At 38.3% G+C, this 18,326-nt stretch overlaps 1 protein-coding gene across 1 annotated transcript in view; it reads right to left on the bottom strand.

Moving 5' to 3' along the window:
* The window catches only part of LOC128983199 (uncharacterized), a 149,003-nt gene extending 132,216 nt beyond the window's left edge, over positions 1-16,787 (bottom strand). Inside the window, exon 1 of the mRNA XM_054402397.1 lies at positions 16,542-16,787. Coding sequence (XP_054258372.1) covers positions 16,542-16,548 — 7 coding nt within the window. The 5' untranslated portion in view covers positions 16,549-16,787. The remainder of the gene's footprint in view (positions 1-16,541) is intronic.
* Positions 16,788-18,326: the final 1,539 nt, after the last annotated feature.

Genomic DNA, 18,326 nt, shown 5'->3' with positions numbered 1-18,326 from the left:
TTTATTTTAATTCAAAATTCCCATGTTATTCTTATGGAGAATAAGTGAAATGTTGTAGTTTGCTTGTTTATGAATATATATTTGGATCAAACTTTGCAAACCTATTTATTTTATACTCAGCTATTAATAATTTACTAAAAAACACACTTTATTACCCTCCCTGTAGGCAGCAAATCTAAATACTCATTGAACCTAATGTTATTTGAATAGTTTTAATTGAAAATCAAATCAGGCAAATGGACATTCGCTTAGTCTGCAGGTTTGCTGTGGCGGCGGTACTTCATGATTTAATTTGAAGTGGTTTCGGCGCCTTAAAAAATGCTTTAAAGGTATTTTCTTGTTTATAAAGATCGTAGGAATGTTTTAAGAATGTTTAAAAGAAAAGTCCAGAAAGTTCAGAAATACCGAAACTATAAACACAAAATAACACGTTAAATCGTAGTTATAATTGTCTATCAGCTGCTCATAGTATTATTATCTTTAAGTGTTGCCAACCTATTTCCAATCGTACACGGATTATGTGCATAATAGAACCACGCTGTTTTGTGTTGTTTCGTTGGAATCCTGATGTGCGCCAAAGTATAAACCGTACGACAAAGCATAAATATGCAGCAATTCTGTACAGTAGAACCTCTTTAATCCGAACTAATTGGGACCGGGGGTAGTTCGGACTATTGAATAGTTCGGATTTCAGAACATATTGTTGTCTTTACATAACAATAGTTAAAACAAGGCTAAAATGGATCATAATTGTAACGGATAGTTAAAAACTGCTTTATAAAGTAAAATACAGTGTTTATTTAATGTAGTAGTAAACAAAGTAAATAAACAGTACTGTACATTAAATACAGTATACAATATAGAACTACTGTACTGTATATAAAGTACAGCAATGAGGTGTTCGGATTAGTGGACGTTCGGATTACGGGGGTTCGGATTAAAGAGGTTTCTACTGTAGGCTACTACAGTATAAACAGTACATGGAAGCCAACTTTGTCGGGTGGTAGGAAAATGTACTTTGTTGAATTAACCTGTGTTTGTGCTCTTCTATTTATATAAAAAAACATTGTATATATTGGGTCCATCTGATAGTAAGTCAGAGACTTTTAAATGGACTGTTTTTTAAACTGTACACTTGTTACGTGATGTCAGTAAAAGGTTCTTTAAAACACACAACTTTACTGTCACAGCGCACAAGAAAAGCAAGAATAGGGGCCTAGGAACCGCTACCGAGCGACGAGCATGTTCGCGAGCATGTTCGCCAACATGCTTGCGAACATGCTCGCCCGTGTATGGGGGATAAGCCCAAACATGTACAAAACACCAAACTATCTTGTTACTAGGGCACTAATATTAATCTAAACTAGTGTACCTATTGCTTGAATTTGAGCAATTGCGAAGTATTAGTCGTTGTTTTAAAACGAATATCAGTCATAATTTCCGATTACTTTAAAGATTAGACAATGGAAATAATCACGATGTGCATAACAGTTTTCTACAAATGTTTTCCACTCATAGTCGCATTAGGTTGTATGTCAAAGGTTGTATCCATGATAACGATTATGAATTAGAAAATACCCCCGCCGCAGCAAACCCGCAGACTAAGTGAATTTCAACTTGTTACATATTTACTGAAATATTTCCATAAATAAGACATATTTATTCCCAATTTAAATAACATTAGATTTAACAAGTGATTAGGTTTGCTGCTACGGGGAAGTAAAGGGTGTTTTTTTACCAAACCTCAATAGTATAGGATGAAATAAATAAATTTGCCAAATTTGATCACATATCCATACAGATATCCATACATATGATAACATAACAACACATAACACATATAACATATAAACAAGTAAACTACAACAGTTTTCATTTTCTCCATAAGAACAACATGGTAGGGTAATATTAAATTTTCACTTTTTTGAATTTTCTCTGTAACCATTAGGCATACAACAAATAACAATGCTTCAATATATACTAAATTATTTATTTTTTTAAGCTCTACAAAATGGTTGGGATAGAAATTCCAAAATGTTATGTTTTTAGGGTAAAAAATCGAAAAAAAAACCCATTTTTACCCCATTAAACCCTCCATAAACCCCTGTTCCCATGGTCCGATCATGCTGGTTCGCGAACTCGTTCGAATAAATGTAGGTTTACCCGTTTATACCAAATTTTGGAAAATTTTTTTGAGTTATCGTGCAAACGGACACATATAATTATGTATATGAATTTGAACGGATGGTGTTTTTGGGAGGAAGTAAATCAGTCCTGGGTCCAGGTCTTACCATGAGACCTACAGTATTAGCTTATTTCCTGTATGGGAAATTCGCTAAATAGTATATTACGTTACTACTCCTGATAATAAGTGTTTGCCGGACGAGTGTGGTTGTTCCCGTGCGAGACGAAGTCGAGTAAGGGATTACCGGTACCATACGAGTCCGGTAAACACATTTTGGATGAGTAATGTACGATAGTTTACAACATACTACTAAATCTGTACAAATCCTTATATATTACCACCAACTAAAGGACTAAAAATCACTAGTCATAACCTCTAAGACATGGTGGAAGTAAATAAGGTGTGCTACTGCGCATCGTAGCCGGGTGTAGGCGGTGCGGGGGAGGGGTATCGTGACGTCACCTTGGGGGCAAACATGCCTCGCGACCATATCGAGCAGTGACGCCGCTCTAATAAAATTGTAATTTTTAATAGTAAGAACCGATAAAAATTCCTGAAACTTTGCATAGTCTTGGACTATTAAAATAGGATGCTTATGATTTAAATTTTATTAATTTATTTGAATTAAAAACCATTCAACCACCGATCAAACTTCAAACTTTTTCATACTAACACATAAAAGTTAGTCGGCTACCAAATCACGTATTATTTGGTCAGGTTTATGAGACCTGCGGGAAAGTTTTAGGGAAAGGTTCTAATTTAACTGTAGTATCGGTTGGATTTCGATAAAAGAATTACTTTTTTAGCTACGAAGAATTATATAGAGCGGCAACGGAGCGCGCGCTCAGCCGATGCCACCGTTTATTGGATAATAAGTCCACGCATTTATTATCCAAAACACTGTAGCTAGATGTTATAAGGATATACTTTGTATTCTACATTTTAAATGAAATATGTAATATTACATGTGACAGATATAATAAGTTTTACATTAAAATGCGTTGCAACATCTTCGTTTTTATACAAATTAACTCTGATAACAGTTGCCATAAAATTTGTAGGTTTGGAAATGAATAACATTTCCTTAACCAAAAACATAGTTTATTACATTTTGCAATCTTATAAAAATATTTACGACCTGAAAGTAAACATCTAAAAAATTAAACATTTCATCATCTCTGGATTTTCTAAACTTTTTTAAGTTTCTTTAGAAATTTTCTTTTTTCGCCACTAGCAAAATTGCATTGTCTTAGCCTCTTGTTGATTTGTTGAGGAAAACTAAAATATCGCACGTTTGGTTGCGTTTTCTTATTTTTCGAACTATTACAACAACCGTACACTGCACAATGGGGCATTTTTGTAGAAAGATGTGTGCCCTATGGAAAACTGACATCTACCATCTACTGCAACTTGCGGTGAACACAGAAACGAAAACAAAACAAACAACACGTGATCATCCCCGCACCCGAGCCAAAGTTGCGACATAGATAACAACCCCAGTGAAATAGGATCCTAGCTGTCGAATTAAACTGAAATGTCACATTTTATTATCATGGTATTGCTAGAGTGAAACAATTTTATATTTTAACCTGATTATAAATACAATGTTTAATTACCAACTTATTTTTTAACAGAGTACATTTTATTTTATATACCGTACTACGTTAAATACGTTCCTTTGCGTTTTAAGATCATTTATTATTTAAACCACTATTTGCAAACTTTGGTTTCAAACTTATCAACAACGATTTGCAGCAATACTTTAAATGCAATTTGACAATGTTAACCCTATTCACTGAGGAGACAATATTATACACATATTCTCTGTGAACTATTACGAAATAACCCATATTCAAACGGAGAAAAACACACTGAAGTCAACAGAACAACAATTTTTCACATAAAAATATAAATACAGGAATAAAAATATCAATGATACTATATTCATGAAACTACATTATTTGTTGGATGGCAATGTGTGATTAATACTTGGCAACGGACTCGACTCGCAGCACGCGCTCCGATCACGCGCTCATATAATTTAGCATATCTCAGGAAATAACGCCTCTAACGGTATATAGTTTGAAGGAAAGATAAATTTGGATCTTTATCTAAAACTTTCCCGCTGGACGCTGGTCAAATGCTTCTAACCAAATAGTACGTGATTTGGTAGCCGACTAACTTTTACATGTTTAGTTTTAAGAAAGGCCAAGTATAAAGAGTGATTTCACGCTTAAGTTTTTAACAATTACAAACTATTTTTTCACAACAAGCATCGTCCACTTATAATTGATGTCCATGTCAAGTTTCATAATTTTTCCTCAATTCTAACAGTTCAAAATGTTGATGTTAATAGAGCAGTGTCACGCTGAGCTATATACGCGCGCGAAGCGGTTTGCCCCCAAGGTGACGTCACGTCGAGATGCGCAGAACGGTCTCAAACTCGTCCGGCTGAGTAGCACACCTTATTTACTTCCACCATGCTCTAAGAGAGGTTATGTTTTTGTTTATAACTACTTATTGCCACCCAAATACCGTATAATCAGCTGATTGGTGTCCGGTAAAACTCATTACAGTACAGTAGTGCGCAATGAAACCCTATTTGATCAAGCTGGCGGCAAACAGCTGTTTTCTGGACTAAATCCTTGCGTGGGAAGTTTGTCAAAATAGTGTAGTGTGGCGTAAAAACATTATTTCTATTTTCTTCTACTTGGTGGTGTTCTATGACTTTCCTACGTTTCCATAGTTTGCAAATCAGCTCTTTCAATGATTGCTCAAGAAATCAGTACAGTAGTTCAATTTTCTTTTTAGTAGGCATATCAAACTGTCCAGGCTTTCTTATTTTTTTCCATTGTAATATTTACACCAACCCATCAAATTAAAATAGTAAAGATTGAATAAAATAAATACTGTGTTTCATTTTAACCAAGTCAGTTTAATGTTTGTAGCACACCTTTCCTTAAATTGCATCTAAAATATTAACAGCAATTAAATTATCCAGATGATCATAATGTAAACAAATATGTTCTTCATAAGGATAACATAGGAACTTTAAAAGCCACTAAGGCGCCCAAGGGACTTTTTCAAAAATGAAAGGTCAGTTTGCAAATCTACACACCTAAACAAACATGTTGGTGTATAATATGTGGGGTTAAATCTTAAAAACAAAAGCCTTATTGTTCACAAAGTTTTATGTAGCGTATAGAAGATTTAACCATATGTTTACGTATAGCCCAAATATAAAAATTATTTCTTGATACCCTCTCATAATTTTTACATTTTTACAAATTAAATTTTAAATGATAAAAGAAATGGAAAGTGTTTAGAACATAATATATTGTCCATACAGAACTTCCACTTATCACATGAAATAGTATATTTCATTACTTTACTAGGACCGAAAGTGGCATTTTCCGACGCGTGCCCATTTTTCATGTGTGAGGCAAGAAAAACCACACAGGAACCTCACACAGGAAAACCAAATTTCATGTGCGAGGGAAAGCCGAGCAGGTGAGAGTTATTTTCACGTACGAGGCGAAGCCGAGGATTTTCTTATGATTATGTCAAGAGGATAACTGCCCCTCTTGATTTTCTTATGGATTTCCAAACGCTAGCATAGAACTATTCTTAGATTTATGATCATCCACTTTTAATTATTTCCCTCACATACATCAATATTGTTTTTACTTATCACAACCTTTTCCTTAGAAAACAGGACTTCTCCTCCATTTTCTGTTATTGCGTTTACTGATAATAAATTATCTGACAGATCAGGAACATATAAAACTTCTTTTGGATAAACTCGGATCCCTAAATTTTTCCCTTACCTACAGATTTCATTGATTTGCTTTTTGCAACCATTACATCACTTTTACTAAACTCTAGTTAACTTAACAATGAACAATCATTTGTCATGTGAAATGTGCATCCTGAATCTAAAACAAAGATACTCTCACAAAAGGTCTCTTCAATATCGTTATCACGTGTCAAAAATTACATTCTTTCTTGATCTTTTTAAGTACAATAAAGTAATCGGAAATTATGACTGATATTCGTTTTAAAACAACGACTAATACTTCGCAATTGCTCAAATTCAAGCAATAGGTACACTAGTTTTAAATTAATATTAGTGCAAGTTGTTGCCTAGTAACAAGATAGTTTGGTGTTTTGTATGTTTGGGCTTATACCCCCCATACACGGGCGAGCATGTTTGGTGTTGTCAATAGACGGACGAGCATGCTCGCGAACATGCTCGTCGCTCGGTAGCGGTTCCTAGGCCCCTATTCTTGCTTTTCTTGTGCGCTGTGACAGTCTAGTTGTGTGTATTAAAGAACCTTTTACTGACATTACGTAACAAGTGTACAGTTTAACTATGTGTACAATGCAGTTGTCTGCTTGCAATATTGAGCGGAGCTAGCATATTAATCCAATACTTTTCTAAAGTCAATGCTTCATTCTATTCCTCTTAAATGAGATTAAATATTCTTAGTATCCAATATCAATGGTATTTGGTTCATATAAATGTAATGTCACATTACATTTACTAGGTGGCGTTTGCAGAGGCATCCACAAAATTGAGCGGAGTCATCAAGAGTTTATATTATATTGTTTTGGTCATACTACAGTAATACCAGTTGTTTTTAAAGCATGCGTTGCGGGTCTAAAGTAGCATTTTTACTCTTTAGGAAGTAAAAATAGTTTGTATCCTCTATGGAGTAAAAGTCAGCTGTTGTCAACTCAGTTGTAAATTTCTATATTGTAAACGATTGCATGGATCGAAATATGTATCGATTCGTGCTTCGTAGTTATTTTAACCTACAGTCTACAGTCTCTTCCCATAGCCTTTTAGCATTGCAGATACATTAATCCATTCCCACACTCAACACGCTCACCTTTACTACTTCCTTCACCACCCCCAACGTCGTGGACCTGTTTCCCTCTCTTCCCATAGCATTTTAGGATTGCAGATACATTAATGTAATTGCCAAAGATAGTTCCCACACTCTGCACTGCAAGCCTTACTACTTCCTTCACCATTTCCAACGTCAGAGACTTGTTTCCTTCCCTTCTCATAGCATTTTTGGATTAAAGATACATCAATCTAACTACCACAGACGGTTTTCACACTATGCTCATACTTTACTACTTTCTAAGCCATTTCCTACATCGTGGACCTGTTTTCACCACTTTCCATAGCAATTTAGTATTTTAGATACGTTAATCTAATTGCCACAAACATTCCCCACACTCCGCACTGCTAGCCTTTACTACTTCTTTCACCATTTTCTATGTCGTGGGGATGCTTCCATCTCTTGTCATAGCATTTCAGCATTGCAGATACGTTAATATAACTGCTACAAACGGTTTCCAGTTCCCACACTCCACACTTCTCACCTTACTACTTCCTTCACCTCTTCTTACATCGCGGACCTGTTTCCCTCTCTTCCCATAGAATTTTAAGATTGTAGATACCTTAATCTAATCGTCATAAACAGATCCCACACTCCGGACAGCTCACCTTGACGACTGCCTTCACCACTTCATACGTCTCGGACCTTTTCCCTCCCTTCCCATAGCATTTTAGGATTGCAGATCCCTTAATCTAATCGTCATAAACAGTTCCCACACTCCGGACTGCTCGCATTTACTACTTCCTTCACCACTTCCTACATCACGGACCTGTTTACCTACCTTTCCATAGCATTTTAGGATTGCAGATACCTTGATCCAATGGTCATAAACAGTTCCCACACTCCGGAAAGCTTGCCTTGACTACTTCCTTCATACGTCCTACGTCGCGGACCCGTTGTCCTCCCTTCCAATAGCATTTTATGATTGCAGATACCTTAATCTAATCGTCATAACCAGTTCCCACACTCCGGACTGCTCGCCTTTACTACTTCCTTCACCACTTCTGACGTCGCGGACCTGTTTCCCTCCCTACCCATAGCACCATAGGATTGTAAATACCTTAATCTAATGGTCATAAACAGTTCCCACTCACCAGACTACTCGTATTTACTACTTCCTTCACCTCTTCCTACGTCACGGACCTGTTTACCTCCCTTCCCATAGCATTTTATGATTACAGATACCTACCTTAATCTAATCATCATAAACAGTTCCCACACTCCGGACTGCTCGTCTTTACTATTTCCTTCGCTACTTCTTACGCCACAACCCTGTTTACCTCCCTTTCCATAGCATTTTTGGATTGCAGATACCTTGATCTACTCGTCATAAACAGTTCCCACACTCCGGACTGTTCGCCTTTACTACTTCTTTCACCACTTCCTACGTAGCGGACCTGTTTCCCTCCCTTCCCATAGCATCATAGGATTGCAAATGCCCTAATCTAATGGTCATAAACAGTTCATACACTCTGGACTGCTCGCATTTACTACTTCCTTCACCACTTCCTACGTCACGGACCTGTTTACCTTCCTTCCCATAGCATTTTATGATTGCAGATAACTTAATCTAATGGTCATAAACAGTTCCCACACTCCGGACTGCTCGTATTTACTACTTCCTTCACCACTTCCTACGTAGCGGACCTGTTTCCCTCCCTTCCCATAGCATCATAGGATTGCAAATGCCTTAATCTAATGGTCATAAACAGTTCCCACACTCCCGACTGTTCGCCTTTACTACTTCCTTAATCACTTTCTACGTCGTGGACCCGTTTTCCTCCCTTCCCTTATAATTTTTAGAATGCAGATACCTAAATCTAATCGTCATAAACGGTTCCCACACTCCGGACTGCTCGCCTTTACTACTTCCTTCACCACTTCCTACGTAGCAGACCTGTTTCCCTCCCTTCCCATAGCATCATAGGATTGCAATGCCTTAATCTAATGGTAATAAACAGTTCCCACACTCCGGACTGCTCGCATATAATATTTCCTTCACCACTTCCTACGCCACGGACCCATTTACCTCCCTTCCCATAGCATGTTAGATTGCAGATACCTTAATCTAATCGTCATAAACAGTTCCCAAACTCCGGACTGCTCGCCTTTATTACTTTCTTCACCACTTCCTACGTAGCAGACCTGTTTCCCTCCCTTCCCATAGCATCATAGGATTGCAATGCCTTAATCTAATGGTCATAAACAGTTCCCACACTCCGGACTGCTCGCATTTACTACTTCCTTCACCACTTCCTACGTCACGGACCTGTTTCCCTCCCTACCCATAGCACCATAGGATTGTAAATACCTTAATCTAATGGTCATAAACAGTTCCCACTCTCCAGACTACTCGTATTTACTACTTCCTTCACCTCTTCCTACGTCACGGACCTGTTTACCTTCCTTCCCATAGCATTTTATGATTGCAGATACCTTAATCTAATGGTCATAAACAGTTCCCACACTCCAGACTGCTCGCCTTTACTACTTCCTTCACCACTTCTGACGTCGCGGACCTGTTTCCCTCCCTACCCATAGCACCATAGGATTGTAAATACCTTAATCTAATGGTCATAAACAGTTCCCACTCTCCAGACTACTCGTATTTACTACTTCCTTCACCTCTTCCTACGTCACGGACCTGTTTACCTTCCTTCCCATAGCATTTTATGATTGCAGATACCTTAATCTAATGGTCATAAACAGTTCCCACACTCCAGACTGCTCACCTTTCGTACTTCCTTCACCACTTCCTAAGTCGCGGACCCGTTTTCCTCCCTTCCCATAGAATTTTAGGAATGCAGATACCTAAATCTAATCGTCATAAACAGTTTCCACACTCCATACTGCTCACCTTTAGTACTTCCTTTAGCACTTCCTACGTCATGGACCTCAAGCTAGTGTCGTCATTTGATTATATTTATGATTCATACCGTTTCTGTTCTAATATCTGTGGAATAATGCTATCAGCTATTTCTTCATCTGCTGCATTCAAAAGTCAACAGCTGATCATATGTCTTTGTTTATGTGTCAAATACTGCTTCCATAAGGATTACATTGAAACTTTGAGACCCAGAGGGGCGGATTCCTGAGAGTTCTTTTTTATAGATGTTGGCACTCACCGATATGGTAGTTATCACCATCCAAAATTTGAAAACGATTGATTCAGCCGTCTAGGAGGAGTTTGCGGATTACGAAATGCATAAAAGTCTACGTATAAGAGCTTCGCTCAATAATGTCTATTTGCAGTATTCAAAGTCAATTATAGGTCTGCTTCACGTAAATGAATTGTCTACTTGCAGTATCCTAAATCAATGGTAGGGTTTCTTCTGGTTCACTTAAATAAATGGAATGTCTATTTGCAGTATTAAAAGTCAATTATACGTCGGGTTTACATAAACGAATTGTTTACTTGCAGTATCCAAACTCAATGGTACATTTGGTTCACAAAAATTATGGAATTGTCTACTTGCAGGATCCAAAGCAATGGTTCATTTGATTCACATAATGGAATGCCTATTTGCAGTATCCAAAGTCAATGGTACAACTGGTTCATGTCAATGGGAATGTCTACTTGCAGTATCCAAACTCAGTGGTATCTTTGGTTCACATTAATGGAATTCCTAATTACAGTATCTATTCAAAGTCTGCATTATTGACACGTCTAGTTCACATAAAACGCAAAGTCTACTTGCAGTATCCAAACTCAATTGTAGGCCTATATTTGGTTCACATAAATGGAATGGCTATTTGGATTAATTAAAGTCAATTTTGCATCAGCCTTATTCCGGAGACCATAATTATTGGTTATTCATTTTGTAGTAAATTATGCTGAGTTATATTAATTTAGGTTGTTCTTCCCTTTTTCTCTGTACGGTATGTGTATTGTGCTATTTAGATGATTCACTAACATATGTTGCGTCTCTTGTTTACTATTTTATTGTTATCTTGCAAATAATGTCTTGGCAACTAATTAACTCATAAGGCCCATGTTAAATTTCCAAAAGTGTAAATTCAGGTAGAGAAAAATAACCCTGTGGTCCGATTTGTACCATTTCAGATTTATACCTTCCCATGGTTGGTTACTATTTCTGTGTTAAATTTCGTGCAGATCACTTCAGCCGTTCAGGATGAGTATTTGTAAAACAAAAGCAGGAGTGTAGTATAAGAGCTTCGCTCGCTCCGCTCGAAAAACAGTCCATTTAAAAGTCTATGACTTACTATCAGATGGACCCAATATATACGATGTTTTTTTATATAAATAGAAGAGCACAAACACAGGTTAATTCAACAAAGTACATTTTCCTACAGTCACCCGACAAAGTTGGCTTCCTTGTACTGTTTATAGTACAGAAAGCTGCTAATTGCTGCATATTTATACTTTGTCGTATGCTTTATACTTTGTCGAACGGTTTATACTTTGGCGCACATCAGGATTCCAACGAAACAACACAAAACAGCGTGGTTCTATTATGCACGTAATCCGTGTACAATTGGAAATAGGTTGGCAAAACTGTAAGATAATAATACTATGAGCAGCTGATTGAGTATTTTAACTACGGTACGATTTAACGTGTCATTTCGTGTTTATCGTTTCGGTATTTCTGAACTTTCTGGACTTTTCTTTTAAACGTTTTTAAAACATTCCTACGATCTTTATAAACAAGAAAATACCTTCAAAGCATTTTTTAAGGCGCGGAAACCATTTCAAATTACAAAAACATACGGAACTATATTCTCAAGTCGCGGAGCACATTTCTTGGCTAGGAAAAATAGCGGAGTGATACGGACCGGGTACTATTTTCTCTAGGGCACCTATTTGTGTTACCACTTGCCAGCTGAACCTAAAAACGTGTTGTAGCCTATAGTGTTTGAAAGACTAATTATTTTATGTAGGAAAAATACAGGGTGTCCACCAGGCCAACCAGAAAAAATTCATGGGTAATTCACAAGTAAAAAAATCCAGGTAGTTCAGGTCGTAGGCCTACCTTTCATACTAAAATTTCCAACGTGTTTGCACCAACTTCCGCAATGCTGTTTTAGCTCTCTAAAACAGCTCGCTATTTTCGTTATCGGAAAGAGCATTCTCAGTCAGGGCCGATTTACCGAATAGGCACGGTAGGCACGTGCCTAGGGCACGAGGCAATTGGCTTTTTTGGGAGGCGCCAAAAAATTGGAAAATAAAAAAAATTTTGGTTGTATTTGCATGCGATCGCGGTAAACCCTTGATAATCCCTCGCGGCCATGTAGACATCGTAATCGTCTCCCGCAGTTGCAACAAAATGTGAATTATTTCCTGCGGTTGTTGAGACATCATCATCGTCTCCTACGATCAGGGCAAATTCTACTGTTTCCCGCGGCCGTGTTGACATAATTATCGTCTTCCATGATCGCGGTAATATATGAACATATCCCGCGGTCGTGATGAGATTATCATCGTCTACCGCGAATGAGGCAAAATTCTGATCTTTTCCCGCGGTCGTATGGACATTATAATCATCTTGGGCAATCGCGGTAAAATTCTGTTCATCCCTCGCGGCCGTAAACACATCATTATCGTCTCCCCCAATCGTGTAGTATTGGACATAGTAATCATCTCCCGCGATTGTGGCAAAATGTTAATCATATCCCGCAGTCGTGTGGAGATTGTCATCGTCTTCCGGGATTGTGGCAAAATGTTAATCATATCCCGCAGTCGTGTGGAGATCCTCTTCTTCCGCGATCGTGGCAATATTCTTATCATGCCTCGCGGCTCTGCAGATAACATCATCGCTTGCGCGATCGAGGCAAAATCATGATCATATCCCACGGTTGTGTAGACATTATTTCTGTGATCTCCGCAAAACTCTGATCATCCCTCGTGGCCATGTCTAGACATTTTACTGCCTCCTGCGGTCACGAAAACGTCGCTGTTGTCATGCGCGATCGCGGTAAATGAAAATTCCAGGTAGAAATACAAAATTCACCCATCATTCCCGGTATAAAAAAACTCAAATGTAATTCCCGGATTTCCCGGGTTTTTTTGGCAGGTGCAGGTGCACACCCTAACAGTATTGCTATGGGGCGCTGCTATTAGTTGTGCCTAGGGCGCTGACAGGATCAAAAACAGGCCTGTTTTCAGTTAAGGGGGAAAAAAATATAATTGCTGTAATATTGCCTGACACAAGTATTCAATTTTTATATATTACTGATTAAATAATCCAAAAATTAAAAACTAATCCTTAAACCTGCAATTAACTTCCTAAAAATAGTGATATGTCGATACCAAAATTTTTCGAATCTCTGTACAGACACCTGAAAAAAAGATTCTTAATACTGTACTGATAATTTCAACTTTACCAAATGTTCTTAAGGATTACTACACCAACCCCTGGCTTTATGTACTTTCATATTGTATAATTTTGGAGTAATGGGTTGTTTTCCAAGTGGCCTAGAGAAATCATAATGCAGAAATTACAAAAATTGCACGTAGCCAAATTATGTTTTAAACCCTTCTAAACACATTTCCATTAAATAAATACCACGTTAAACGTAAATGAAGATATTACAAAAAAATATAAAAAATCTTTCCAGAAGAGTGCCATTTTGAAATTTTTGGTCAAGCCAAACTCGAGGTTATATTGAAATCTTCTAACACAGTCGTAGAGACACCATCATCGTTCTCTGCGAGAACTGAAAAATCCTGAATATCTCACTCAGTAACAGAAACATCACCACTGTCTTCCGTGGTCGTGAAAAAATCCTGATATTGTTCAGTGGTAGCAGAAACATTATAATTGTCTCCCGCGATCACAGTAAAGTTATCATAATCTTCCTCGATCGTAGCTTAAATCAAATAATTTCCCGCAATATTTTTGGAATAATTTATTAACAAATAATTTCCCGCGGTCCAAAACGTCATCGTCGTCTGCCGCGGTCACGGCGATATCATCGTTGTCTCCCGTGGTCACGGAAACGCCATCGTCGTCTCCCGCGGTCACGGAAATGTCATCGTCGTCTTTCGCGGTCACGGAAACGTCGTCATCGTCTCCCGTGGTCACAGAAACGTCATCGTCGTCTCCCGCGGTCACGGAAACGTCATCGTCCGCATGCGCGATCGCAGCAAAATCACTAACATATCCCGCGGCAGTTGGACATCATCATCGTTTCACGCGGTCACGGAAACGTCATCGTCTGCATGCATGATCACGAAAACGTCATCGTCGTCATACGCGGTCACAAAAACGTCATCGTCGTCTCCCGCGGGCACGGAAATGTCATCGATCGTTGTCTCCCGCGGTCACGAAAACGTCATCGTCGTCTCCCGCGGTCACGGAAATATCATCGTTGTCTCCCGTGGTCACGGAAACGTCATCGTCGTCTCCCGCGGTCACGGAAACGTCGTCATCGTCTCCCGCGGTTACGGAAACGTCGTCATCATCTCCCGCGGTCACGGAAACGTCATTGTCATCTTCCGCGATTACGGATAAGTCATCGTCGTCTCCCACGGTCACGGAAACGTCATCGTCGTCTCCCGCGGTCACGGGAACGTCATCGTCGTCTCCCGCGGTCACGGGAACGTCATCGTCGTCTCTCGCGGTCTCGGGAACGTCATCATCGTCTCCCGCGGTCAACATACACATTATTTCTTAGACATAAATCAGGGACGATTTATTTTTGGCCGATTTTGTAATCGGCTGATCTAAAAATTTACCGTGTGTGCCAGGCTTTAAGTTATCGGAATTATTTCATCCGCTATGGTTTGAAAATAAATGTTGGTTAAAATTCCATCATCGTGCAAAAACATATCTCGTAGCTTTGCTTATTCTAGCCTTTCTTAGAATTATTTATTGTGACAAATTAATACAGAATTGATTGTAGCCTATACATTTGTGTAATAATATACAAATTTTAATTGATGAACCCTCTATTTTGGAAACTCTTTTATTTATTGCGTTACAAACACAAATAAATATTTATTTAGCTTCTGTCAACATTGATTCTAAATCTATTACTGTAACTGGAATACATCAGAGTATCAACACCGTGATGATTACAAGTGCAATCTGTCTATTGCGGCTACTTTGTAATGGCGGTATGAAGTAATCGTTTGGAATTGGAACGGTTACTTGTAATGAGTCCACAAGTGTAACTGGAAACATAGTAGCGGCTACATCGATGGAATCATTTAGCCTATCTCTACCCAAGTTGGAGCGGCGAACATGCTCTCGAACATATTGGTCGTCCCCACAGACGGGCGAGCATGTTCGTGTTCGGGCTCGCCAGGTCTGACGAGCCGAGCGCCGAGCCCAACATGCTCGCCGCGACGGATCCCACAGACGGGCGAGCATGTTCGTCGCCAACACTGTCACGAGCATGCTCGCGAACATGCTCGCCCGTGTATTAGGATTTATGGAAAAGAGTTTTTCTAACAATTTATCAGAGAATAAAGTTAGTTCTATAACTCTGTTGTGTTCTCACTTCTATGCCAGTAATAGTAAAACCAATGCTTGCATTTTTGAAATAGTAATTTGAAGTGTTTTTCTCAGGATTTTAATTTTACAAAAACATTCTGCAACAGGCAACATAAACTAACAACTCGATACATTATAACCTAAACTTTACCTTCCTAATCTAACCTAACTTCAAAACACTTACGGTAATGCAGCCACCAATTCACATAGCCTACAGCACGACCTACCACCCTGACATGGCTAAATAAAAACTAGGCCTACATGTAATTAGTCCACCAGTCCATCTATATCTCCATAATGTGACAAAATTCCTATTAGAACATTTTAAGTTATTTGACTACAGAATCACTTGAAATGTTATACATCCTATCTTGTTTATTGTAATGTTAAGTATGTTTTTACGGCGATATCTTGAGAAATATTCATCAGCGGTGAAAAATAATGGTATATTTGGATTCAGGAGGTAAAAAACTATAAAGTAAGATAACAAAAATTAAAAATTCTTTTGGAGGCACCTATACGGAATAAATACCTTAATTTTTTACAACATTATCCCTAGGCTACCTACTAAAAATCCCATATGGACATAAAGTAGGAATTTGCCAAAATTTTAACTCTCAAAGCAAAACTTGGTTAAAAAGATCTCAATGACCAAATAAAACTGGGTCTAGGATTAATCATGATAAGAATTGTGACCTCTAGACCTTAAAAATAGGCTCTCATGATTTTGTCAGTTAGGAAACGTCACATCATAAGTTATACCAGGCCGTTAGGGCTAGCCTAGGCTACACCAAAAAACCTGTCGAAGTTAGCCTACTTGGCCAAACATTTCTGGGACATTTGGCATAGTTTGACTCTTTACGTTAAATAATAATGTGCAAGGATATCCTGCCTTAAATCAGCTAAGTTTATTCAACAAGTCTCTAGGCCTATAAATAAACAGCATTTTGATTAAAGTTAGTCCTAATCCTAATTCTGCCTTGTACTTACCAGACATAGTTTAGCGATTCATACAACTAAAATATACATTTAATACCACCGAATATCAAAAGGTATGTTTTAAAGCTTTACCCCACAATGGTTAACTAAGTTGACTTGACTTACACTCACTAAATAATTGAGAATGAGAACATGAAATTAAATGTAAGATGCAACGTTTCAAGTGAAAACCTGATGTTGAGTGATGTTGGTTTGGTTGACTTGACTGTTGGTGTTGGTTGAGGTTGACGCTGTTCGCTGTGTCTACCTCTACCTTACCTTCGTCTTCGTCCTTCGGGCTGGATTTTTGGAATAATGTAAATGGCGCGAATTAGGAAACATAGAGTATTAGGAGTATGTTTTATCTATGGTATTAGTATTGGTTACGCTGTGGCTACGGTTACGTATATTGTGTGTAATTAGAAGGGTCGCTGTCAATGCGCCACCACGTCAAACCGCGGGTCGCTGTCAATGCGCCACCACGTCAAACCACCACCTCGGTGTTTTGGTCAGAGGCGTCAACCCGCCATCAGAAAAAAACCGAGGTGGCGGGTTGACGTGTACGTACAGGTCAACCCACCACCTCGACAACAAGCCACCACGACAACCCACCACCACACAATTTTCCGAGGTGGCGGGTTGTCGTACACACTCAAGTCAATGAGCCACCACGACAACCCACCAACACCAGTTTTTATCAGAGGTGGCGGGTTGTCGTGAAGCTCCATTTTCGATGTCGGCAACCCGCCACCTCGCACATAGGCGACAACGTGCCACCTCGTCAACCCGCCACCACTCTTTTACGAGGTGGTGGGTTGACGTGTACGCTCCGTGTTCGGTGCCGTCAACGCGCCACCTCGCTCATAGGCGACAAGCATGGCGACAACGTGCCACCTCGACAACCCGCCACCATGCACTCTTGTCGTAAATCGGTTAGATTTATATTCTGTAGCACTAACTATATTGTACTTTGATTCAGTTAATTTAGAGAAAGTTAATGTTATAGCATTTCTGGACATTTTAGTTTATTTTCTGAAGAAAGGTTGGTAGGTAATACAATTATTAACATGATGAAAACCAGACATTTGATAGGGTCTCACGCTCTTAAGGATAGGAACTTTTAAATTATAAAAGTATAAAACCTTAATTCAAAACTACGAATTGAGCCGAATCTTTTAACACCTTAAACGTTGAAATTTGTCCACAAATAAGGGAGGAGTAGTGTTCACAAAAAACATCCCTCATGTATTAATATAAGAGATCATAAAAATGTATACCAAAAACAAAAATATAACTTTTTCGTTAGGCGTATAAATATATATATATATATATATAAGTTTTTATGCTTACCTACCACCATGTGCGCACGCAAGATACGTGTGAAAAGCTTGCATTTTATAAATTTAAACCGGCGATAGTCAGGGATTGCCCTTGTGCCATATAATGGCGATTGCGAAAGCAAGATACAAAGAAAATTGTATTCACTTGAATTCAAAAGGTAAAATGATCGGTATTCTGTGATTAGACCACGAATATTAGAAAAGACCCGGTATGGATTATAAACATAAACAAATGATGTTTTAATCCGGAAATTAAACAAAACCATACCTATCTTAGTTAATTCTATTAGTATAGGGTTTTGTTTAATTTCCGGCCAAAAACGTAATTTGTTTATGTTTATGATAAATACCGGTATTTTTCTAGTATTCGTGGATTAGACTATTTCACCTTTAAACTTACCACTGATGATTTTTGTTTCGATCAAGTTTTTAAAAATCGTAAGTCTGGTTCCGTTGC

Source organism: Macrosteles quadrilineatus, unplaced genomic scaffold (assembly GCF_028750875.1).
Source record: "Macrosteles quadrilineatus isolate MER2022 unplaced genomic scaffold, UCM_ALF_1.0 Scaffold_1__1_contigs__length_201487025, whole genome shotgun sequence".
Lineage (NCBI taxonomy): Eukaryota > Metazoa > Arthropoda > Insecta > Hemiptera > Cicadellidae > Macrosteles > Macrosteles quadrilineatus.
Note: the sequence above shows the minus strand (reverse complement) of the source record. Positions and strands in the feature narration are given on the sequence as shown.